This window comes from Nanorana parkeri, unplaced genomic scaffold (assembly GCF_000935625.1).
Source record: "Nanorana parkeri isolate BGI_ZX_2015 unplaced genomic scaffold, ASM93562v1 scaffold50, whole genome shotgun sequence".
NCBI lineage: Eukaryota > Metazoa > Chordata > Amphibia > Anura > Dicroglossidae > Nanorana > Nanorana parkeri.
Window position 1 is genome coordinate 1,892,746 of NW_017306318.1, and position 27,157 is coordinate 1,919,902.

At 44.8% G+C, this 27,157-nt stretch overlaps 1 protein-coding gene across 1 annotated transcript; it reads right to left on the reverse strand.

Moving 5' to 3' along the window:
• Window positions 1–522: 522 nt before the first annotated feature.
• HNF4A (hepatocyte nuclear factor 4 alpha) lies at window positions 523–27,157 on the reverse strand. Its single transcript, XM_018574812.1, has 10 exons — window positions 26,905–27,157; window positions 16,381–16,555; window positions 14,303–14,397; window positions 10,814–10,920; window positions 9,377–9,532; window positions 6,426–6,513; window positions 4,212–4,364; window positions 3,016–3,252; window positions 2,425–2,550; window positions 523–683 (listed from the first exon to the last, which is right to left on the reverse strand). The coding sequence occupies exons 1-10, from the start codon at window positions 27,023–27,025 to the stop codon at window positions 541–543; spliced, it is 1,401 nt and encodes a 466-aa protein (XP_018430314.1). The 5' UTR covers window positions 27,026–27,157; the 3' UTR covers window positions 523–540.

Sequence of the window (27,157 nt, forward strand, 5' to 3'; positions counted from 1 at the left end):
TAGGCACAGTAGGCATCAGTCTATAGCCACCTGCATTATGGGGGAGATTCATCATACGTTCACGGACCCCCTAAACTGTTGGGGCCTCCTTTAACTGCCTCCTTGTATGTTGTACTTCTATGTATGTTTCTTTCCGCACATGGCTTCTAAACATGGCGCAGTCCTTTAGCTCCAATGGAAATCTGCCAATCCTCCACCATATCTAAGAGAAGCCATACTTCTTTTTAAGCCCCACCCCTTACGAGTTTTAGGCAGTCCATATAGCAGTGCTAGAAAGATCCAGTAGGCATTTTTGGGGGGTTCAACCAGTGTCCAGCCTACTAGCTTGCAGTAATGGCAGAAAAGGCTTCCTCATTAAGTCTTCCAATGCCACATATAAATGTCTCAGAGGCTAAAGGTCAAGGCAAAAAGTTCTAAAACATAAGAACATCCAGAAATATCACTCTTATGGGGCAGAAATGGCTCTTATCTTAGTCCAGGCTATGAAGAAGGCACTCCTTGCAGTCAGTCCGATTACTGCTATTATGGCACGGCAGTGAGTCACATGCTCTCCTGTTTGGTGATGGTTGGCTGCAGGATACAGGTGGGCTGTTTGGACAGAGCAGAGATGGCACCATGAACGATCTTATATTGCTCCGCTCCGGAGCCGGCAGGTGGGGACGGCTGTGGTGTCTCTGGTGTAGCTGGAAAAACAGAAAATACATTTAGTTAAAAGTCTTTTGTTCAAACTGTAGAACTTTATTAAGTGTCATCTGGTGGAGGAATTAAGAGGAGATGTAGCTACCAGGGGCCTAAGTTGGTCCTAATTTGTGGCCACAGAGTGGAGTCTTCTTAACTTTCATACATATCCCAGTGTATTTTCAGCCATCACACATAACATTATTACCGCAGTGCTACCTTATAGCAATTTTTGATTTGCAATTTGTAGTTTAGCCACTAGCGGGAGCAAATGATCATTCTGCCACACAGGGACGGCATTGCTTTAAAGGAGAACTATGGGGTTAGGGCTTTTCCCGATAGTTCTCCTTAGGGTAACGGGAGGACACAAACTAGCGTCCTCCCCTCACCCTAAGCTCAGTATACCGCAAGCTGTAGCTCGCGGTATACTGAGACGCCGCAGCTGAAGCGGATCCCGACAATTGTGCCGGGATCCGCCCAGCTGCGTGACTGACAGCTGGCTCTGCCTATCTAGAGGCAGAGCCAGCTGTACCCGCCCCCTCCCCCGTCCGATCCGCCAGTCAGCGCTGGCGGATCGGAGCAGGGGGGAATCCAGCCCCTCCCTTGTCACGGCAGAGAGCCGTGACAGGATCGAGAGGTGAGCGAATGCCGGTATGTGTTCGCTCACCTCCCGATCTACTGAGCCGACCTGTGACAGTTTCATTGTCACAGGTCGGCTAGAACTATGAGGTGAGTGAAAAGCACTCACCTCATAGTTCTCTTTTAAACATGTCGGCTGACACTTAAGGGGTGATTTATAAATTGCTTGCATAGAAAATGGCTATGTGAACGAGATTTGCAGCACAGTATGGCTACTAGATAGAGCCGAGGAACATAAGAATTTGCTTTGCTCATCAGCTGCATCCGGTGGCTAAAGTGCTCTGCGAATCTCAGTTTGGATAGCTGTTCTCTATGCAACTGCTTTATAAATCATCTCTATAGCCTTGCATTGAATAAAGGAACAGTAAAACACACAACCATTGTGTTGATTTGTAAAGTGGGGCGCGGGCTACATCCGGTGGCCATAGCGCTCTGCGAATCTTAGTTTGGATAGCTGTTCTCTATGCAACTGCTTTGTAATTCATCCCCATAGCCTTGCATTGAATAAAGGAACAGTAAAACACAACCATTGTGTAGATCTGTAAAGCGGGGAGCGGGCTACATCTGAGGGCAATAGCGCTCTGCGAATCTCGTTTGCATAGCTGTTCTCTATGCAACTGCTTCTTTAAGTCATTGTATAAGTCATTGCATTGTATAAAGGAACAGTAAAACACAACAATTGTGTAGATCTGTAAAGCAGGGAGTAGAGCTGTGTATATAATGAGCCAAAATGGCTCCCCAATGCATACAGAAAAAAATAAATTATACATAGAAAGGTTTTCTAAAGCATTAACAAACATTGATTACATTATTGATATTGCTTTGGCATATACAGTATATGTAAACAAAAGGTATAAAAATGATGCATTAATTTCGACAATGCATTGCCTACAATGCTTCTTAAAGTGCACATGTGGTGGGGATGGTCTTTCTGACCTAGTGATATCACATGAGGCATTATGGGCAGAAAGTCTGATGCCATCGCGCCAGGTCAGAATACCAGAAGCTGAATATATAAAGAAAAAATAACCTGCCTCGGGGTGACAGGTACACTTTAATCCTAGTAGCCTGTGCAGAGGGAACCATGGTGAAGCTTAGCCTACTTACACATCTGCCCATTTTGTAGCTGCGCTGGTATCGTGTTGTTGGCCACTATGACGTTGGTTGCCAAATGTTCCTGGACCAGGTGGGGGTGAAGAGAGTGATGGGAGTGGGGGGCTTCATTTGCTGACCCTGTGAGAGAAGAACATGGAGATGTGATGGATGTCAGTGCTGGTTGTAGTACGGTACACGTACAACAGAGTCATGCTGGCCAGAGACATAAAGATGGTAGCTGGTAATCCTCGGGACAAAATGGGGATTGCCATTCAGAACTAGGTTGTTAAAGGTACAGTGCATGCCTGATTTCTAACTGGCTTCACTACCTAGAAAGTCACTGACCTATACCAAGTATGTAGGACCGGAGTTAATTCTTCACTGGTCACATTCTTGTTCTAGATCAATGACTTCCTAGGTAATGAAGTCAGGTTCAGAATGACAGTTCTCCACCTTTATACCTTCTTCTTCATCAGGTGTTTTGGAACTCATCAACACAGACCATAAGGGAGCAGATATGAGGAGCTCATTGCTGAGGTTCACACCCATACTCATCTTTTAATGTAATAAAACGGTTGGCAGATATTCAGCCGCTATACTGACCTCCCAGCAGCATCTCCTGCAGCAGGTTGTCAATCTTCGCCATTCCAAAGAGTTTGACGAATTGAATCTGCTCGATCATCTGCCAGGTGATGCTCTGCAGGGTGGGCAGCAGGAGGAGCAGCTCCCCGAACCTCCCCCGAGAGTCGTACTGTCGGTCGTTGATATAATCCTCCAGGCTCACTTGGACCTGATATCTCATCCTCTTGATTTTCGTGGGATCACTCAGTCCTTTGGCATCTTGACAACAGGAAAAAAAAACGTTATTCCTAAACATTGCTTATTTACACCAGAATTCCATCAAGACCACGTTCTTCTCTTTTGGGTAGAAAAGGGAAAGGTCCGACACCGACCTTCAAATAGGGAAAGGTCTAACACCGACCTTCAAATAGGGAAAGGTCTGACACCGACCTTCAAATAGGGAAAGGTCTGACACCGACCTTCAAATAGGGAAAGGTCTGACACCGACCTTCAAATAGGGAAATGTCTGACACCGACCTTCAAATAGGGAAAGGTCTGACACCGACCTTCAAATAGGGAAATGTCTGACACCGCCCTTCAAATAGGGAAAGGTCTGACACCAAGCTTCGAATAGGGAAAGTTCTGACACCGACCTTCGAATAGGGAAAGGTCTGACACCGACCTTCAAATACGGAAAGGCCTGACACCAAGCTTCGAATAGGGAAAGTTCTGACACCAACCTTCGAATAGGGAAAGGTCTGACACCGACCTTCAAATAGGGAAAGGACTGACACCGACCTTCAAATAGGGAAAGGACTGACACCGACCTTCAAATAGGGAAAGGTCTGACACCGACCTTCAAATAGGGAAAGGTCTGACACCGACCTTCAAATAGGGAAAGGTCTGACACCGACCTTCAAATAGGGAAATGTCTGACACCGACCTTCAAATAGGGAAAGGACTGACACCGACTTTCAAATAGGGAAAGGACTGACACCGACCTTCAAATAGGGAAAGGTCTGACACCGACCTTCAAATAGGGAAAGGACTGACACCGACCTTCAAATAGGGAAAGGACTGACACCGACCTTCAAATAGGGAAAGGTCTGACACCGACCTTCAAATAGGGAAATGTCTGACACCAACCTTCACATTTGCAAGGCCACACTCACTTGTAATAAGACCCCCCCTTCAACATAGGCGTTCACAATTATACGTGCCATAGTGTTGATACCTACCAGGGTCAAAAAATATGATTGCTTTTAAACAGGCGTATTCGTTATCGTCCATCTGCAGCTCCTGGAATGGAAATACCAGCTCGTCCAGGATTCGCACAGCTACTCGCCCCACTTCAAGTTCAGGGCAGTTCCTTGGTATGACTCGGTCATTTCCTGTAGTAAAGAAGCACAGACACTTTTCTTTTAGACCAAAGCAAGGTAAATTAAAGCTGAACTCCGGGATAAGTGAATATTATCTAAATATGAGAGCCATGTGTGTTCTTTGTGTATGTTGGTGAGCTTTGTGTACTTCCAGATCTGTGCTGTAATACAGCATGATTTTATTCTTTTGTACAGGAATAAAGACCAGTCACTGCTGCTCTCTCTCCTTATGCAGAAGGACTGATCTTGTCTCCGCCTCTTCCTGTAGTTTCCTGCAGGCAGCCTGTAGTGGGTGGGGACTGCTAAGCCCCTCCTACAGCTCTGCTCTCTGTACAGACTATGTACAGCACAGTGATGATCCAGTCTCTTAATAACTTATGGGGACCTGAAGACTATATTACAGGAAGATAAGACGGATGCTATCTGAGAATTGTTGATTGCCTGGCTGTTCAATGGCACCCAGGAAAAGCCAGTCAATCAGTCTGCAACCCCAGTGGAAAGATTTTGCTCACTTCCTGTTTTGGTGACTGCAAATAATAGCAATAAAAACCTGACAGAGTTTCTAATCCCTCTACACTGTGTCCAAAAGTGGAAAAAAAGTAATAGTTTAAAAAATGTATGTGATGCAAGAGGCAAGAAGGAAGAGGGGGAGTGAAAGAGAGAGAGACAAGAAGGAAGAGAGGGAGTGAAAGATAGAGAGACAAGAAGAAAGAGAGGGAGTGAAAGAGAGATAAACAAGAAGGAAGAGAGGGAGTGAAAGAGAGAGAGACAAGAAGGAAGAGAGGGAGTGAAAGAGAGAGACAAGAAGAAAGAGAGGGAGTGAGAGAGACAAGAAGGAAGAGAGGGAGTGAGAGAGACAAGAAGGAAGAGAGGGAGTGAGAGAGACAAGAAGGAAGAGAGGGAGTGAAAGTGAGAGAGAGACAAGAAGGAAGAGAGGGAGTGAAAGAGAGAGAGAGACAAGAAGGAAGAGAGGGAGTGAAAGAGAGAGAGAAATAAGAAGGAAGAGAGGGAATGAAAGAGAGAGAGAGGGAAAAGAAGAGAGAGAGGGGAGTGAAAGAGAGAGAGGCAAGAAGGAAGAGGGGGAGTGAAAGAGAGAGAGACAAGAAGGAAGAGAGGGAGTGAAAGAGAGAGAGGGAAAAGAAGAGAGAGAGGGGAGTGAAAGAGAGAGAGGCAAGAAGGAAGAGGGGGAGTGAAAGAGAGAGACAAGAAGAAAGAGAGGGAGTGAGAGAGACAAGAAGGAAGAGAGGGAGTGAGAGAGACAAGAAGGAAGAGAGGGAGTGAGAGAGACGAGAAGGAAGAGAGGGAGTGAAAGAGAGACAAGAAGGAAGAGAGGGAGTGAAAGAGAGAGTGACAAGAAGGAAGAGAGGGAGTGAAAGAGAGAGAGACAAGAAGAAAGAGAGGGAGTGAAAGAGAGAGAGACCAGCTCCCCAGGGAGAAATGCAAGAAGGGAGGGAGGGGTGAGAGAGAGACATGAAGGAAGGGAGGGGGAAAGAGAGAGAGAGAGAAGAAGGGGGGGAGAGAGAGAAGAAGGTAGAGAGAGAGAGAGGGAAAAAGGTAGGGAGGGGATGAGAGAGACAAGATGAGGGAGAGAGAGAGAGAAAAAGGGAGGGGGAGAGAGAGAGAGACAAGAAGGGAGGGAGAGAGAGAGAGAGAGAGAGTACTCCATTATCTCATTATAATTTGTGTCAATATTCACAAGCATAAATATTAACCCCTTCATGACTGAGGCCCTTTTTTCATTTTTTGCACCCATGTAAACTATTCTGCCTGGTGGCCTCCATTCTTCATGTGACCCCCCCCCCAACACCTGGAATGGACACACTCCCTAATTTAACATATAAACTATCTCACCATGGGTGCAATAATTTCATCTGACCTCTGTGATAAAACCTTTTTTAGAAAATATAATTTTTGATTGTGAAAAATGAAGAAATAGTGCACGGTAATGAAAATCTAACATGCATTATACGTTAGTGAATTGACCCTGCAGGGGGAAACATCCCCATACATTCCAGCCCCAGGCCCTGTATCCAGCTAATTCCCTGGAAATCTGTAAATGTGTGTGGTGCTCACCTAGGAGTAAAATATCTTTGTAGATCATTGACCTCTTGGCAACCCCCAGTAGTAAGTGCTCTCCAGCGTGTGCACGTAACAGCGCCACCTAGGAAGAAAAAAGATACAAAATAAGATGTCTTATTACTTTTATAACAGGCTACAGTTCAGGACCAGCAGAAACATTCCAACAATGCATTCTTCCACCTGTGGTCATTTGCCATCACCAACTGGTGTCCAAACCTCCTGAGAGCTCTCATGACATGTTACAATAGTTCACTAGAGATCCACTAGTTTTAAGTAGACTGGCCCTTTAAATAAGTAAATACAATCTCTCTAAAAACGACTTTTGAAGTGACATAAAATGTTAAAGCTTACAGGTTATAACATTTTAATCATTTAAAATCTGAAGCTTAATTTAGAATAAAACCTGGTGACCCTGCCTTGAAGACCCTTGTTTGGTCACTTCCTGTTATAGAGTAAACACTCTGTGCCCGTGCTCCTGCGTTGTCACCCTACCACAGTGGTTTCTGATGGAGACTTCAAGTGGCTGTTTCAGTGCACATTATGCAGGCATTGTCCACTGTTGTCACCATCAGGAAACCCCCTAAGAAATACCATGTGGCCATTGGTGGAGTGCATGCAGGGCCAGATTTCCCACAAGGCCATCCAAGGCCCGGCCTTGGGGCAGCAGGGAGTAGAGGGGCAGCAGGGGTGTGGAATTCCTATCTCCTGACTCCCAGGACATGTAGTTACGGACGCTTAGTTGTTTTCTACATTTAGCCCCGTTTTGGGCAAGCAGAGCTAAATGTACAGCGGGGAATCCGCCGCTTGTTTTGCACAAGTGATCTCAGCGATGCCGCTGAGATCACTTGTATGCAGCCTGCAGGTCTGCCATTCTCCATTGGGGGTGGGGTTTGGCAGCTAGGGGGGACCATTGAGGAACCGGGCCTTGGGGCAGCAGAGGGAGTAAATCCGGCCCTGAGTGCATGTGGACACAAGATGACTGCAAAGAAGTTGCAGGAGATCATTAGAACAGAGAAGGAACAAAGAATAAAAAAGTATTTTTATAAAAAAACAAAGGCAATTGATTACATTTTAGGAAACTAAGTACCATTCGGTTACAGTTTACAGCAACTTTGGCCATCCACTGATAGCTGTTAGGGAAGCCAACGTAGGTTCCTCAGCAGGAATGAAGGAAGCTTGGAAAGGAACCAGGTGAGTTAAAATATAAAAGACTAGATAAAATTTACACGCTGGGATGACTTGGTCCTTTAACTCAGTTAAGCATTGTCACTATCCCCAGTTAAACATCAAAGCTGACTCAAGACACAGAGGTTAATGAGTGGATCTGTCACCGGGCAGCTGATGTGACAGCCTGTGAAGGACAGCGTTTAATAATTAGTGTCACCAATACGTGTGAATCTGGCTAGCTGTTGGCACCCACCTCTGGAGAGCTGAAACACATGAAAGTTTAGAGTGGACGGTCTCTTTGAAGTGATGGAATTAGTTATCTGTTTATGCAATCATAGATCTAACAAGAGCACACAGAAGGTATCTGAAGAGTGGGATTAAGGTGGTCAGTACCACTCAATATTTATATTTTAGTTGTTGCTGAGGTCAGCAGAATGGATCACTCAGCAGCTTGGTAGAATTCTCGAGATTCTAGTGGTGAGACCTCTGAACATAAGTTCTGGGCAGAAGAGTCTTCAACAGATTTTACTTTTGTCTTGGTCAAACGTCAATGATCTGGTCATATGGGGCCTTCATTAAATATCTAGGCAAAAAAATGGTCCACAGACACATCTGGTGCTGGGTCTTCTTGCAGCTACCCTGCTTTGTGCAATAGAGCTATGCTATAATACTGATTTCCTGTTTTATTGCTGCCCCAGATTGACCTAACTACTCTCTTGTCTGCTGTCTCCCCGCCACATTTGCTGCTTGATCTGACCATACTCTGCTGCCTTGCCTGGTGCCGACCTGGATTTTCTTGACCTATCTTCTGCTGACTTGCCTGGTGCTGACCTGGACTGTCCTGACCTCTCTCCTGCTGACTTGCCTGGTGCTGAGCTGGGTTGTCCTGGCCTATCTCCTGCTGCCTTGCCTGGTGCTGATCTGGATTATCGTGACCTTTCTTCTGCTGCCTTGCCTGGTGCTGACCTGGACTGTCCTGACCTCTCTCCTGCTGCCTTGCCTGGTGCTGATCTGGATTATCATGACCTCTCTTCTGCTGCCTTGCTTGGTGCTTACCTGGATTGTCCTGATGAATCTTCTGCTGCCTTGCCCACCTCTGCCTGGACCTGACCATTCTCTAGTCACTACCTGGTGTACCTTCTCCATATCGTAGCATCCAAGCCCCCCACTCATTCCCTGGTAGGGCGATTCTAATGGCCATGACCTGGTACCAGCACTCAGTGAAACCCATCTCCACCATCAGATGCTCTGGTGAGAGCTGGCTGGAGCTTAGAATCTGTGCCTTGGGTGAGCTGGCCACACTGCCAGGGGGTGTTGCTGTAACAGCTGTCCTGGGGAGAGCAGATATCGATATTCTCTCTCCATCATACATAGGGATGCAAAATTCTGTCACAAACTCTCTACAGCAGCCACAATCATAAGGAGCAAGCTTAGTGGGTATTGAGTGATCTTAGTTATTATAAGTTGGTAGGACTTAGGAGGGGCTTAACACTAGCATCTTGAAATACCCTAAAACCTTGAATGAAAAACATGGGCAATGCCTAACATATCATTTTGTTTGAGTGCTATTTAAAGTTATGGTAAGTTATGGAAAAAGGTAACCAAAAAGTTATCCATAAAATGTTATGGCATATGAAAATGCTTTATTAAAACAGAAGGTAGCAGTATGTCATTACAAATCCTGATACAAGTCACCACTCTATGGCCCTATCGGCTTCCAGTACTGAGAGGGATGAAGGAGTTATGTGACCACTAACATCCTAGAGTTAAAAACCCACCTGATCGTCTAGGGGAAGTTCACAGAACGCTGGAATGTACTTGGCCCATTCCACAAGGACCAGAAGCTGCTGCTTCATGGAATCGCAGACGTCTGTTATGCTGGCTATCTTCTTCCCTCGGATGTCTGCGTTCAGCATGGTCACTGATGAGGTTATCTGCAAAGAAAAGTCCAATGTTCTCATCTCCAACATATAAGCAATAATTCAAAGAGAGAGAATCCCCATCCAACCGTGGAGCCTATTCAGTTCAAGTCAACCAAATATTCAACCATATTTTGACTTTTGGTGGAAAGCTGTCAGCATCAAACATTCGAGGCCTGATTGTTGGCAGATGTCTAGTATGAAAGACTCCGAAACTGGACTGTCTGAGTGAATCCTGGACAGGTGGCAACCCTACTCAGGTCTCTGTGTCCACCTCTGACTCCTTCAGATCTCTGGACAGCACAGGTTCTCCACGACTGCTGTCTGCAGGGGTTTAATATAAACTATGCAAATGCAATATTTCACATTTGTCTGATTTCAACAACAAAAAAAACATTTTTACTATTAAATATAATAAAGAAAAAATAAAACCATTACAGATCCCCTTAAAACAAATACCGACTGAGGCTTTTTATTAATTGTATAAGCTTTAGCCCAGCCATCCAGAGACCCCGCTTTTCCATTATAAATAAAGGGTGAAGGATGTTCCCATGTATGTCAGGAGCCGGCTTTGCTCACTATGTGTACTCAGTGGTAAAAGCTTAAACAAACAGCCCTAAAACAACAACCATTTCTAATCAATAAGCCATGACCCACATCATGAGGTCTGCAGGGGCATCACAAAGCGCTAGACTTAGGGCCTGATTTACTAAGCTTGCTTGCCTAGGTCGTTAATCTCCATCCTGCAGCGGGGATGGATTTAACAAATTCACCAAAAGTAAACAGCGCACATGCAGAGTCACCAAAACTAACCTTTCTGAGTGTCCAGCCTTCACCTCACAGAAGTGAGGTACATAATCAGCAGTAAGCATATGAGCTTTGCTGATTGGGGAGCTCTAGCAATGACTCAGCAGGGGGTATGTCGGAACTCTGCTGAGAGACCACTGATTCCACACAGAGAACAAGGGTCCTTCTCTGCAGCACACTGGCAGTGGACAGGCTTTTCTACTAAGGCTGTGGCTGCTTTTTAAAGAAAAAAACAACTGTAAGACCTTGTTCACCTTTTCTTTTGATGCATCTGGAAAGTATTTAACTGATTTAAACTAGATAAAATAACCATACTTCTAAAAGTAATTGCAGTTCTTTATAATACTGTAAATAGGATTTATTTGTGGTCATAAATACTGCAAAGCTGGTGGGTTTGGTAGGCCACTTAAAAAGCACCTGTGCTTTTCACACTGAGGCCCGGTCATTTGATTGACGCTGAAGCTGAATTGTTATAAATATGTCACCCACCTGTTGTGATAGGACTTCTGCTTGTATTAATACATTAATTGAAGGCAGGCTGCTGTCTTCGTAACTCGACCTCCGCGTGCTTATCCGATCTCGTTCATTTTGTACAGCTAAAATGGAAACACAGTGGTCAGCTATGACACAGGGACAGCAGGCCGCATGCATTACACTTAGACACCCAGAGCTCTAGTACCTATAGATAGGAGATGATTGTCACATGATCTACTCATTCAACTTCATCATATATCAATCCTGTGGAATGCAGGCACTCCCAACCACACAATTAGTGATCACTCCCAGCCAACCAAATAGTGATCACTCCCAGCCAAACAATTAGTTATCACTCCCAGCCAACCAATTAATGATCACTCCCAGCCAACCAATCAGTGATCACTCCTAGCCAACCAATCAGTGATCACTCCCAGCCAACCAACTAGTGATCACTCCCAGCCAACCAACTAGTGATCACTTCCAGCCAACCAACTAGTGATCACTCCCAGCCAACCAATTAGTGATCACTCCCAGTCAACCAATTAGTGGTAGGTTGGGTGGATTACCTTCAGCTAGTTCCTTTTGTTTCGCTGATTACTCCCCACCCACCCATAGACAATAATACATGCATAGGAGATAGATGTTCATAGAACATTATCTCATCTATATCTATGGCCAGCTTTGAACCAACAAGAGCTAAGTAACAACCTAGTGGTCTCCTGCACCATGGAGCCATTGACAGGACCAAGGGCTGCAGCCTAAGTTGATTAGAACAGTGTCAAGCACAACAAGTGCTTCAATGGGGCCACTTTGCACAACATCATTTAGCACCAGCCAGAAGGGAAAATGTTGAGGACTTTGACACCCAGAGCTCAAGTACCTATAGATATGAGATGATTGTAACATGATCTACTCATTCAACTTCATCAAGTAACAATCCTGTGGAATACAGTAGCAGGCACTCCCAACCAACCAATTAGTGATAGGTTGGGTGGATTATCTTCAGCTAGTTCCTTTTGTTTCTCTATACCCCCCCCAACCATAGACATTAATGCATGCTTAGGAGATAGATGTTCATAGAACATTCTCACATCTGATATCTATGGCCAGCTTTAAAGCAACAAGAGCAAAGTAGCAGCCTAGTAGTTTTCTGCATCATGGAGCCATTGACAGGACCAAGGTCTGCAGCCTAAGTTAATTAGTACAGTGTCAAGCCCAACAAGTGGTTCACTGAGGTCCCTTTGTACAACGTCATTTAGCACCAGCCAAAAGGGAAAATGTTGATCAGTAAGGGTTTTATTGATGTTTGGGGCTCAGTTGGGGAGATTTCATCTCACTGGCCAAGTGACAACATTATCACCATGACAGGAAGTGAGAGTAATTCTCCAACAAGGACGCAGCAACAAAACCCTTTTTTGTGTGTTCCTATTGGAGATCTTCCCTTCTGTTCTTGGTGAAAGTATTGTCACCGTTGAGGACATGCCTTTCCCCTTCTTGTTCATGGCATCAGAGGCAGGAAATGACATCTGATAGGGCTTCTCAACGTTCCTCTCTATCCAAAAATGGAAAAAAAAGTTGGGGCTTAAGTTACACTAAAATAAAAATGTTGTGCCAACATTCTCATTTTTATTCTGTCTTGTCACGACATCACATATAACCCTAAAATGCCAATCAGGTACCAAGGAAGGTATATAGAATGTATTGTGTATGTGGTGCGACAATGCCATGCACTGTGGACTCTGGTACTAAAGTGTCCAAATCTCATGTACTTGTTCTGCCTGATGAAGGGGATCCTGTGAGACCCCGAAATGTTGCACTTAGGCTGGGTTCACACCTAGGCGTACGAAATATGCGCGTTTGCCGCGCGTTTCATGCCGCACGTTTTTACAGCGTTTTGCGGTAAAAGAAGCGCACAACAAACGCGGGTTTCCGAGGACTATCCGCTGTATCCTAATGGATACGCGTGACAAATACGCCCCAAAGAAGCTCCTGTACTTCTTTGGGCGTAGGGCGTTTTACAGCGCGTTCCTACGCGCTATAAAATGCCCAGGTGGGAACCATGCCCATAGACAATCATTGGTTTTCACATGTTGAGCGTTTTACAGCGTGTAGAAACGCGCTGTAAAACGCCCAGGTGTGAACCAGGCCTAAGTGTGTTATGCCTTTTTGCATGTACGTCATTAAATAGACGTATTCTATTTGCTATTGGAGTGCTGGTGTCCATATTTCCTCAAATCTCATGTAGACTCATGTTGTAGTGCGTCTAGAACACTAGGAGTCATGCCTTATAATGACAGCTCCCACCAGGAGGGAGGATGGGGTGACCTCTAGGTTTTCAGGTCAACAGGACCATCTCACAGACAGAATGATTGCCCTATGAAGTGAACAAGACTTCCAGGGTCACTGGGAGGAAGAAGCTGGGCGAGTACATGTCAGTGAAATACCATTGATCTATAATCTGGGAAAAACATTGGGGTCAAAATGTGACTACCAACTCAAGTCTGTGCACATGACTGTCCAAAGGAACCAATCAGAAAGTGCATTAGTTATTAGCTAGTTTGAAGATGTCTAGATGCTGATGGCCAAAAATGACCAGATAAAAGTAAGCAATGCTTTAAATGTCAACCCAAAATAAAATGCTGCCTGAGCTGTAAAAGTCTAATCTCAGTCCAGAGAAGGGAAGTCTTCCGCTGCCATGAGTGAAGATGTAAGGTTGGATCCACATGGGTAGTAAATAAGGCGATTGGGTGGTGGTTCTGACCCCAAAAAACAATGGGGCAGGTGTAGTAAACTGAGCCAAATTACTGATAGTGGCACACACTTTATTTCTCTGATTTGACTCAGTCGCAGGAAGATTATCCAGCAAGGTGGAACATTTTTGCTCTGTGATAACAAGCTTTTCTGACTGCCATAGGCACTTGTCATCACCCCCCCAGGGAGCCAGCCCAACTATTGCTAGCCTGAAATCCGGAGCAATGCTTCCTGTTATCATACCATTTATGCCAAGCTTGCTAGATCAGGTACATCTGATGGTCAGATGACTACCAAGCTAAGCGTGCCCATAGACTTGAGATTATGTAGTCGATAGGGGAAGGATCTAAGCACGGCTAAAGTAAAAAATGAAAAGACATTCTTCAAAAATGCGCTATAAACCTTTATGAAAATAATGTATGCACTCTTCTCCAACCCGGCTTCTTCCCAGCATTATGCATACTACAAAGTGACAGGTCCACTTTAATGGCCCATTTACATATGTGTTGCAAATTAAGGCAGCCCATAGAATTCTTCTGACGTGCGCAAAAGTTCATATTATGGGATATGTCACAACATTTCTGAACTATGGTGCCTTGCAGTGTGTTGCAACGTATCTGCATTGCCTTAGTGTGTTGAGGAGCTATTCAAAATGAATGTCTCTGCAATGCATCAACGCATGTAACGCATAGATTTGAATCAGCCCTGAACTGAAACAACATGATGGGAAGGACACTGTGGACCTCTCACCTTCTTTCTTCATACCAGCCCGGAAACATTTCTTTAATCTGCAGTAACGACACTGATTCCTCTTGTCTTTATCCACCACGCACTGTCTGCTGAACCTGAAATGACAAGGACATCGTTGGGTGTAGGTTTACAGCTGTAATACATATGCAGGGCCGTCCCTTTAATGTGGCAGTCCGAAACTGTTGCTTCAGGTGGCATCTCTTTGGGTCACATTGGGGGGGGGGGGGGTCAGGCAGAGCGGCATGGCCACTCTGCTGCACAATATGCCAATGTGTAAGGGCCATACACATCTCCCTGCCCAGCTCTTAGCTACCTGGGATGCTCTGGCTGGTGCCCCACTTAGCTCATGGCTGGCAACCAGTGACATTACTGTCCTGGAGCTGGAGCCAAAGCTAGAACTGGGTAAGCTGGGCAGGGAGATGAGGCAGAGGCACCCCCCCTTTAGTGTGCCACCACCACCCCAACTGCCCTCCCCCCTGCTCTGCTGCTGCTTGTGTATACGCAGAGGATCGGAAATAGCGATCCGAATCAGCTGTCACTCAAGAAGGCGGCAGAGCACGCTATGGGATCTGTTTTTTGTTTTCCTTTGGAATGAAAAGGCCAAAGTGCTCTCCAATTACTTTAAAAACACTTCCACTCCCATAATTGCATCCCGCAGGAACAAAACAAGGATTCAAAGAGGAAGTGAAGGCACATAGCTAAGTCTAAAAATGGATCATTTTGTTCCAGTGGTTTTCTGATCCAGTCATGTCTATGAGACAGCACAGCCTGGTGCTGACCACACTTTTCTCTACTGCAGTTAAAGCCTTAAAGCTTGGTCAAGGACCGCCCCTGCCTCTGATAGGATAGGAGTCAGATCCCTGTGCAATGTAATACATGAGCTCACATTGCTGCCCCTTCCTGGCCCAGCCTGAATCCTGCTTATGGCTGGGGTACTATTTATAATACATTTAATGATAGTTTTATTTAATGACTGCATAACTGGAATTAAAGGCGGTGTTTTATATTTGCCCACATGTTTTGTTTAAATAATAATAAAAGAGAGGACCGCAGTCCAGCATACGTACAGGGCCGGATTGACTCTTTCTGCTGCCCCAAGGCCAGGTTCCTCAATGCGCCCCCCTCCCTGCCAACCGCCCTTCCCCAATGGAGAATGGCAACCAGACCGGCAGGCTGCATACAAGTGATCTCGGCAACATCTCCGGGATCACTTGTATAAAACAAGCGGCGGCTCCCCCGCTGTACATTTAGCTCTAGTTGCCCAAAGCAGGGCTAAATGTAGAAAACAACTACCTACCCAGCGCCCGGGAACTGCATGTCCCAGGCTTCGGGTGATAGGAATTCCACACCCCTGCTTCCCCTCTACTCCCTGCTGCCCCAAGGCCGGGCCTCGGTGGCCTTGTGGGAAATCCGGCCCTGCATACGTATGGATGGTTTAGTAGATATCAGAAACTTCCAACTAGCATGGTGCAGATTCAATTACATTCAAGCAATTTGAGTTATTGGCCATTAGGGTTGAGCCCGGTCCAAGCCTGAGCTCCTCTGAACCTGGAAGGAGCCCATCCTGAACATGGAAGTAGCATGAAATCAGCTTGACAAAAGCAAAAGGGGGGGTGCAGTGATGCTGTTGACCTTATATGGCTACATGCCTATATTTGGTAAATGACATTCACCTAATATAGCTATATGGCCATATAAGGTCAATGACATTAGCACACACATCCCGCCCCTTTGTTTACATGCAGCTGTAGGATGGATATTGCCCCCCCCACAAATGATTGGGCACTTCCTTGTTCGGAGGCACTCAGGTTCCCACCACGTCCAAACCTAAGCTCATCCCTATTAGCCATCTCTTGCCGCATTGGTGCCGTTCTTTGTTAATTCCCCCATATCTCTTTGTGGCTCCTTTACAAGCCCAACATTTTCACGTCACACCAATGAAATCTGTTTTAGGTTGCCATGGCTTTTCGCATTGCACATATGGCTTTTGCCTGATGGGATAAAAGCCTTGCTCTCTAGTTCTTCTACACAGACCAGGGGAATTATGTATAGTCAGGGTGTTGGGGAAGCCATCTTACCTGCAGGAGTACATGTGATTCTTCCTGACGCTCCTCCTGAAAAACCCCTTGCAGCCATCGCAGCTGGACGCCCCGTAATGTTTCCCCGTCGCTCTGTCGCCGCAGATGGAACACAAAGAGTTGATCCCAATACTGTTGACGGCGCCGATACCGGTCACTTCTGATGGTGAAGAATCTGTGGAGGGAACGGGACAGGAAGACACTGCTGTCAGTAGAATCCTATGTCTTATACACAGAGGATGCCAGTTCTGTAATATCCAACAGCAAAGTAAAAAAGGCATAAAACCAATCAGATCTCATGTTCAGTGAATGGCAAATTTGAATTGGTTGTCACCCTGCACAAGGAGAGAGAGCTGCAATGAATGGTCTTTATTACAGGAGGGGGCAGACACAAGACCAGTCATCCTGCACAAGGACAGAGAGCAGCAGTGAGCAGTCTTTATTACAGGAAGGCTCCACCTACTACAGGAAACTACAGGAGGGGGGTGGAGACAAGACCAGTTACCCTGCACAAGGAGAGAAAGCAGCAGTGACAGGTGTTTATTACAGGAAGTCTCACTGCACAGATCAGGAGGAAATACATGAAGCTCACCAAGGGGCTTATTTATAAACCAGCTCATCTAACATTCACTGCAGATAAATCTTCCTGGTGCATGTGTTCTAAATGGCAGTGATTGATTCCCCACCAGTGCATGTTCGGTGAATGTCACATTCTCTTCTTTGTAATTATGCCCCCTAAGATTCAAGTATGAGCACACACGGCTCTTGTATTTGTTCGGCTCTCTAGACAAATATTCCTATTCACTAAACCGGGAACATCTCAGAGCTTGTGGCGTAGAAGTGTAATCCTGTAATGAACTCCTATGGAAGTGAGAAGTCTCAGCGTTCCATCACCTCTGTACATTGTGTCAGGAGTCATCAGCACTCGTGTGGGAACACTAGATCACACCCAAATCTCACCAGCCCCCAATAACCCCCACTCTCCCCGTGCACCCCACACTGCAGGGGTGGGGTGATATTATATTTGTGATTCTGCATTAGATTTATAGGAAGAAACAATCACAACAACCATTATCTACCACTGCAATGAGTGAGCCGGGTCCGTGTCACATGCTATCTGGCTGCAAATATTAGTCTGCAGGATAAGTTTATCAATGAGTTAATGGTGAAACTGAAAGGTTTAGGGCAGGGGTAAGCAACCTTAGCACTCCAGCTGTGGCGAAACTACATATGCCATCGTGCTTCTGGGAGCCATGCCTGTGGCTGTCAGCCTTGCAATGCCTCATGGGAGTTGTAGTTCTGCAACAGTTGGAGTGCCGGGGTTGCCTACCCCTGGCTTATGTATATGTCTGCAACAGGGTAAACCACTCTGCTCTACAGTACAAGTCAGTTCAATCACTCTGCTTTGCAGTACAAATCAATCCAACCACTCTGCTCTGCAGTACAAATCAATCCAACCACTCTGCTCTGCAGTACAAGTCAGTCCAACCACTCTGCTCTGCAGTACAAATCAATCCAACCACTCTGCTCTGCAGTAAAAGTCAGTCCAACCACTCTGCTCTGCAGTACAAATCAGTCCAACCACTCTGCTCTGCAGTACAAATCAATCCAACCACTCTGCTCTGCAGTACAAGTCAGTCCAACCACTCTGATCTGCCGTACAAATCAATCCAACCACTCTGCTCTGCAGTACAAGTCAGTCTAACCACTATGCTCTGCAGTACAAGTCAGTCTAACCACTCTGCTCTGCAGTACAAGTCAGTCTAACCACTATGCTCTGCAGTACAAGTCAGTCTAACCACTCTGTTCTGCAGTACAAGTCAGTCTAACCACTCTGCTCTGCAGTACAAGTCAGTTCAACCACTATGCTCTTCAGTACAAGCCAGTCTAACCACTCGGCTCTTCAGTACAAGTCTTGGAGACATAGCAGAAAGTGGGATGAGATAAGTTGACACGACAGGTGTCCTCATTGGACGATTCCCCCTCTTGCTCTAGTGACAACTGTAAAAATTTGGATCTCCCATCACTTTCTGTCATGGTGACAAAGGCCGCCGGGATAAATAGAGAGGGCGGGCTTCCCAGCAGGAATCAAACCCTGAAGTTTTAGATACTCTTAAAGTGTCTGCACATGCTCCAATCTGATTGTACAATTGCTGAGGGACCTAAGCCCACCCACCTTAAGTCTGGACACATTTCTCCCCGAGAACTAGAGGACGTGAGAGATCTTCTGCCCCTAGAGCCTGCATAGAAATGTTTACATGGCTCCTAATTCTCTTCCATGATGGCTACAGGCAGGGTGCCACTCCGGCTGCAAGACATGTCCCCACATGACAAGTCTGCAGTTTACTATAGATAGGCAGTGTTTGCCCTACGTTGTTTGCTATGGATGGAGGACACATGTAGACATTCTTCAGCTGAGTGCTTTACACATGTAGAGTGGACCTCTCAGAGATAAACCAGCTCTGTTGTCACTTTCATTTGGGAAAAGTCCTCCCTCCAAATTCTCTGCTTTGTCATAGTGGCCACATGTGCCAAAATCTCTCATTTTCTGGCCACTTATCCTACTCATCCTCCAACAGACATCCTGAGACTCTTGGACACTGGTGCCCATGTTTATTCCGATGCTACATGGTGCAGAGCCAACACCTTGATGGACATCGGGTTATATAAATGTGTAAAAGCCTAAAACGAATTGATACCATCAATATATTTCCATGCTGGCCTTTCCTATGGAGAAGGTCTGTGGCCTTTCAGCGTAGCTAACATTTTACTATTGGTCAGTCATGTACTGATCCCACCCACGCAGAGTACACTGTCCACCACTTTACATCACTGGAGAACCGGTTCTCAAGAAAATAAGATCTTCATACCTGTTATTATTGGTTGTTTTTGCTCCACCCCACAAAGAAGCCCGATTTGTGGCCATTCCTATTGTGCAGCTCAATTGCTACCATTCCCTGTGAAGTCTGTGTGAGTGTTTCAATGTGTAGAGGAGAAGCGCCGACATGCCCCACCTCATGGTGTTGGAGACCAGGACTGTTATTCAGCGCTAATAAGTTATTCGTCCTCTACAGAGCAGCGTGGTCGAACAGCAGTACAGGGAAGGGGGCACTTTGTCCACCATGCTACCTCTGGAACCACATCACCTATCAAAACGGGACAAAGTGCTACTATATAAATGGGACATGGTGCAACTATATAAATGGGACAAAGTGCTACTATATAAATGGGACAAGGTGCTACTATATAAATGGGACAAAGTGCTACTATATAAATGGGACAAGGTGCTACTATCTAAATGGGACAAGGTCCTACTATCTAAATGGGACATGGTGCTACTATATAAATGGGACAAAGTGCTACTATATACATGGGACAAGGTGCTACTATATAAATGGGACACGGTGCTACTATATAAATGGGACAAAGTGCTACTATATACATGGGACAAGGTGCTACTATATAAATGGGACACGGTGCTACTATATAAATGGGACAAAGTGCTACTATATACATGGGACAAGGTGCTACTATATAAATGGGACACGGTGCTACTATATAAATGGGACAAAGTGCTACTATATACATGGGACAAGGTGCTACTATATAAATGGGACACGGTGCTACTATATAAATGGGACAAAGTGCTACTATATACATGGGACAAGGTGCTACTATATAAATGGGACACGGTGCTACTATATAAATGGGACAAAGTGCTACTATATACATGGGACAAGGTGCTACTATATAAATGGGACACGGTGCTACTATATAAATGGGACAAAGTGCTACTATATACATGGGACAAGGTGCTACTATATAAATGGGACACGGTGCTACTATATAAATGGGACAAAGTGCTACTATATACATGGGACAAGGTGCTACTATATAAATGGGACACGGTGCTACTATATAAATGGGACAAAGTGCTACTATATACATGGGACAAGGTGCTACTATATAAATGGGACACGGTGCTACTATATAAATGGGACAAAGTGCTACTATATACATGGGACAAGGTGCTACTATATAAATGGGACACGGTGCTACTATATAAATGGGACAAAGTGCTACTATATACATGGGACAAGGTGCTACTATATAAATGGGACACGGTGCTACTATATAAATGGGACAAAGTGCTACTATATACATGGGACAAGGTGCTACTATATAAATGGGACACGGTGCTACTATATAAATGGGACAAAGTGCTACTATATACATGGGACAAGGTGCTACTATATAAATGGGACACGGTGCTACTATATAAATGGGACAAAGTGCTACTATATACATGGGACAAGGTGCTACTATATAAATGGGACACGGTGCTACTATATAAATGGGACAAAGTGCTACTATATACATGGGACAAGGTGCTACTATATAAATGGGACACGGTGCTACTATATAAATGGGACAAAGTGCTACTATATACATGGGACAAGGTGCTACTATATAAATGGGACACGGTGCTACTATATAAATGGGACAAAGTGCTACTATATACATGGGACAAGGTGCTACTATATAAATGGGACACGGTGCTACTATATAAATGGGACAAAGTGCTACTATATACATGGGACAAGGTGCTACTATATAAATGGGACACGGTGCTACTATATAAATGGGACAAAGTGCTACTATATACATGGGACAAGGTGCTACTATATAAATGGGACACGGTGCTACTATATAAATGGGACAAAGTGCTACTATATACATGGGACAAGGTGCTACTATATAAATGGGACACGGTGCTACTATATAAATGGGACAAAGTGCTACTATATACATGGGACAAGGTGCTACTATATAAATGGGACACGGTGCTACTATATAAATGGGACAAAGTGCTACTATATACATGGGACAAGGTGCTACTATATAAATGGGACACGGTGCTACTATATAAATGGGACAAAGTGCTACTATATACATGGGACAAGGTGCTACTATATAAATGGGACACGGTGCTACTATATAAATGGGACAAAGTGCTACTATATACATGGGACAAGGTGCTACTATATAAATGGGACACGGTGCTACTATATAAATGGGACAAAGTGCTACTATATACATGGGACAAGGTGCTACTATATAAATGGGACACGGTGCTACTATATAAATGGGACAAAGTGCTACTATATACATGGGACAAGGTGCTACTATATAAATGGGACACGGTGCTACTATATAAATGGGACAAAGTGCTACTATATACATGGGACAAGGTGCTACTATATAAATGGGACACGGTGCTACTATATAAATGGGACAAAGTGCTACTATATACATGGGACAAGGTGCTACTATATAAATGGGACACGGTGCTACTATATAAATGGGACAAAGTGCTACTATATACATGGGACAAGGTGCTACTATATAAATGGGACACGGTGCTACTATATAAATGGGACAAAGTGCTACTATATACATGGGACAAGGTGCTACTATATAAATGGGACACGGTGCTACTATATAAATGGGACAAAGTGCTACTATATACATGGGACAAGGTGCTACTATATAAATGGGACACGGTGCTACTATATAAATGGGACAAAGTGCTACTATATACATGGGACAAGGTGCTACTATATAAATGGGACACGGTGCTACTATATAAATGGGACAAAGTGCTACTATATACATGGGACAAGGTGCTACTATATAAATGGGACACGGTGCTACTATATAAATGGGACAAAGTGCTACTATATACATGGGACAAGGTGCTACTATATAAATGGGACACGGTGCTACTATATAAATGGGACAAAGTGCTACTATATACATGGGACAAGGTGCTACTATATAAATGGGACACGGTGCTACTATATAAATGGGACAAAGTGCTACTATATACATGGGACAAGGTGCTACTATATAAATGGGACAAGGGGCTACTATATACATGGGACAAGGTGCTACTATGCAAATGGGACAAGGTGCTACTATATACATGGGACAAGGTGCTACTATATAAATGGGACAAAGTGCTACTATATACATGGGACAAGGTGCTACTTGCACTATGTCCCCTGGGGGACAGGATGAAGGATGCAATGATGTGTATGTTGAGACTTCTTCTTCAAAAGGTGCTTCATTTCAGTATGAATCATTTGTCTCATCAAATCATTATTTTTCAGAATGGTTGACTGAATGCTTATCTATTTTCAATATTCTACCCATCAATGGGTATGCAGTGGTTTCTGATGCTCAATACTCTGCACTATATAAATGGGACAAGGTGCTACTATATAAATGGGACAAGGGGCTACTATATACATGGGACAAGGTGCTACTATATAAATGGGACAAGGGGCTACTATATACATGGGACAAGGTGCTACTATGCAAATGGGACAAGGTGCTACTATATACATGGGACAAGGTGCTACTATATAAATGGGACAAAGTGCTACTATATACATGGGACAAGGTGCTACTTGCACTATGTCCCCTGGGGGACAGGATGAAGGATGCAATGATGTGTATGTTGAGACTTCTTCTTCAAAAGGTGCTTCATTTCAGTATGAATCATTTGTCTCATCAAATCATTATTTTTCAGAATGGTTGACTGAATGCTTATCTATTTTCAATATTCTACCCATCAATGGGTATGCAGTGGTTTCTGATGCTCAATACTCTGCACAGCAAGGAGCTCCAAAACACAATCTCGGAGATAAAGTTCCCCTGGAAATGGTTCTTAAAATGACATCAGCTAAGGAACACATCAAGCAGGGATGCTCTGACATAAGCGGACTAAGGGGAAAATTTGCTGTGGGGGTCCCTCACTACCACTGAAGATGACCAAATTATACCCAGCCATGCCCGGATAGGCGGAATCACATTCTTATTTGGAAAACACTTCACCATTTGGTAATTTTATGAAGTATACCAAGGAAACCACATGTGATGCTAAGCAACCATATTTCATATGGTTACCTTAAGACATTCATATGACTGAGGTCCATCCTATCTGATTCGGCCACCAGATTTTACCTATAGACTTTTGGTGGACATCACCATACACTGTGCCTGTTTGATGATAACATTTCCCAATGGTCCCACCAATAGTCGAATGCAGTTCATGGTATACATTGGCGCCTGTCCATCATGCCACCCGTCCACCATGTCCACCTCTGTTCTCCATAGAACATACTTCTAAGCTCAGCCACACAGTGGGTAGTCACATCATACACGCACACAAGACCTCCCTATAATATCTGCGGATGGACCTACTTTGTGCCTGACACATCAGGGGTCAGTTTAAGTGTGACCGATGCTGCCATGCCAGCTGCCTGACCTCACATACTGTCCCCCAGCTCCTGAGTGGGCATAACAATATTAAATAGCAGAGCCCCACAGTTCTTTATTTTCCTCCTAATGTGTATCTTAACCCAGAAACAAAAATTTCATACATTGCAAATGGTCCTTAGATATGGTGGTTGTGTTAGTTCTTTTCTTCAGACTTTATGTCTTTTATTTTCACCTGGTGATCCTGCCAGTTATCACTTCCTGTTCTGATATGGATTGATATGGAATTCAGGAGTCAGCATGTAGAATCCAGGAGCCAGATGGACTTTTTAGGAGCCGGTTCCAATGACAACGAATAGAAAAAACCTCAAAAGTTAGGCGTCAGCTTGAATTTTGAAGTAGCATTGGCCAGTGGCGTCACAAGGGGGGTGCGGCCCGCACCCGGGTGCCACCATTAGAGGGGTGACACCAAAAAGACCAATAGTCCTTTTGGTGTCACCCCCTCTGAAAAGTCGGGCACTCATTGTCAGGAGAGAGGAGGGGACCTGGCAGCATACCTCATCCCGCCGGGTGAACGTCCCCTCCTCTCTCTGCCGGCGTCCATCACCAAGATAGCCGCCATCAGGGGTCAATAAGATGACCATGCATGCGCAATGGCGAAGGGTTTTTGGACTATAGAACCCTCTCAATACTCTTCTCCATAGCATACGAAGGCAGGTGCTCTGCTGTCCACAGAGAGAACTGGGAACAATGATCACTGATAGGAGTCAGCACAGGAAGTGATCTGCTGACAAGATTTCTGGCAGGTAACCAGGTATTGTTTTGCAATTATCAAGCAGCTAAAACAAAATGCTTACAATGGTATATTTAACAGACCAGACTGGAGGAAATAACAGAAGTTCACTGTTAGGGTTTACATAGCTTTGACTTTAACTGCAGGGCTCGGTTTTTTAAAACTGTTATGTGCTCTAAGGAGCTAGGAAACAGCATGTTGGATCAGGCAGTTGGCATCGTGTCAACTTTAGTTGACCTTTGATTTTTTTATTTCGAGACAATGTTAATAAAGCTAAATAATGGGGAAATATGAATGTATCTAAAGCCAGAACAATGAACCAATCAGTTCATGTGCTGCCATGAAGCACGCTGATAGGAGGAGAGTGACAGAGAGATGTGCTCATCTCTGTGCTGCTGTGTTGGTGATACAAAGATGGGGTAGTCACTCTTCAGTACAATGATACAATGAGGGGGTAGTCACCTCTCAGTACAATGATAAACAATGATACGATGGCGGTGTGGCCACCCCTCAGTGCAATGGTACACAATGATACGATGACGGGGCAGTCACCCCTCAGTACAGTGATGATACAATGACGGGGTAGTCACCCCTCAGTACAATGATACACAATGATACGATGGCGGTGTAGTCACTCTTCAGTACAATGATACGCAATGATACGATGATGGGGAAGTCACCTCTCAGTACAATGATACACCATGATAAGATGACAGGGTAGTCATCCTTTAGTACAATGATACACCATGATACGATGATGGAGTACCACTGCTCAGTACAATGATACACCATGATACGATGATGGAGTACCACCGCTCAGTACAATGATACACCATGATACGATGATGGAGTACCACCGCTCAGTACAATGATACACAATGATACGATGGCGGTGTAGTCACTCTTCAGTACAATGATACGCAATGATACGATGATGGGGAAGTCACCTCTCAGTACAATGATACACCATGATAAGATGACAGGGTAGTCATCCTTTAGTACAATGATACACCATGATACGATGATGGAGTACCACTGCTCAGTACAATGATACACCATGATACGATGATGGAGTACCACCACTCAGTACAATGATACACCATGATACGATGATGGAGTACCACCGCTCAGTACAATGATACACCATGATACGATGATGGAGTACCACCGCTCAGTACAATGATACACCATGATACGATGATGGAGTACCACCGCTCAGTACAATGATACACCATGATACGATGATGGAGTACCACCGCTCAGTACAATGATACACCATGATACGATGATGGCGTACCACCGCTCAGTACAATGATACACCATGATACGATGATGGAGTACCACCGCTCAGTACAGTACAATGACACACCATGATAAGATGACAGGGTAGTCATCCTTTAGTACAATGATGCACAATGATACGATGACAGTGTCGTCACCCCTCAGTACAATGATACACAATGATACAATGACAGTGTCGTCAACCCTCATTACAATTATACGATGACAGTGTCGTCACCCCTCAGTACAATGATACACAATGATACAATGACAGTGTCGTCAACCCTCATTACAATGATACGATGACAGTGTCGTCACCCCTCAGTACAATGATACACAATGATACGAAGACAGTGTCGTCACCCCTCATTACAATGATACACAATGATACGATGACAGTGTCGTCACCCCTCAGTACAATGATACACCATGATGACGGTGTAGTCACCCCTCAGTACAATGATACACCATGATACGATGGCGGTGTAGTCACCCTTCAGTACAATGATACACCATAATACGATGACGGGGGAGTCATCCCTTAGTACAATGATACGATGACAGTGCTGTCACCCCTCAGTGCAATGATACACCATAATACGATGATGGGGTACCACTGCTCAGTAGAGTACAATGATACACCATGATAAGATGACGGGGTAGCCACCGCTTAGTACAATGATACACAATAATACGATGACAGTGTCGTCACCCCTCAGTACAATGATACACCATAATACTATCACGGGGTAGCCACCACCCAATGACGGGGTGGTCATCCCTTAATACAATGATACATGATGATATGATGACGGGGCAGTGAGCTCATCAATCATAATGTCAACCATACAGTCAGAACCAAAAATTGTGACCCACATATAGTTTTCCATGAGTCGCCACAGTACAGGCTAATAAACATTTTCACTATGCACTGCAAGCCATCCACTCATATACACTACACTGCATTCATACACCGACGTACATGAACCAACCTGCTGGGGAATTATTGATTAGCCTGGGATACACTCTTCTCTAGTCATAACTGAGTAAAGGTTTGCCATGTACGAGGGATACACAGCGTTGTCTGATCACCCATCATAATTAGTAACAATAAGATGCTTCTTCTAACTAACTACTCCACCATGTCCCAAGCAGACAAGTCTTACCATTCCCTATGGTCAGCACTTGCATATTCTCGAACTCCAGAGTGGTGTAAGCGGGATCCAGAGCCTCGGTGTAATCTGCCATTTCCATATCTATTAAAGGTTTTGAATCTCTCATTATCATCAGCAAACAACGGCTGCCTTCCAGCAGTTGACCACTCCGGGGGTTATTGGCCTCTGAATCCCTGGCTACATTGGCTCCAGCCCGTCTCCTCCACCAATGGCCTTACATTGCACTGGAGGTAGCAGTCTACAA

Coding starts and splice junctions, on each gene's coding strand:
- HNF4A (XM_018574812.1), bottom strand. CDS start 27,025: ATGATAATGAGAGATTCAAAACCTTTAATAGATATGGAAATGGCAGAT. Junction 9,533..10,813: donor CAGAAGTCCTATCACAACAG/GTGGGTGACATA, acceptor TTTTCTTTGCAG/ATAACCTCATCAGTGACCAT. Junction 684..2,424: donor GCTACAAAATGGGCAGATGT/GTAAGTAGGCTA, acceptor CTGTTTTTCCAG/CTACACCAGAGACACCACAG.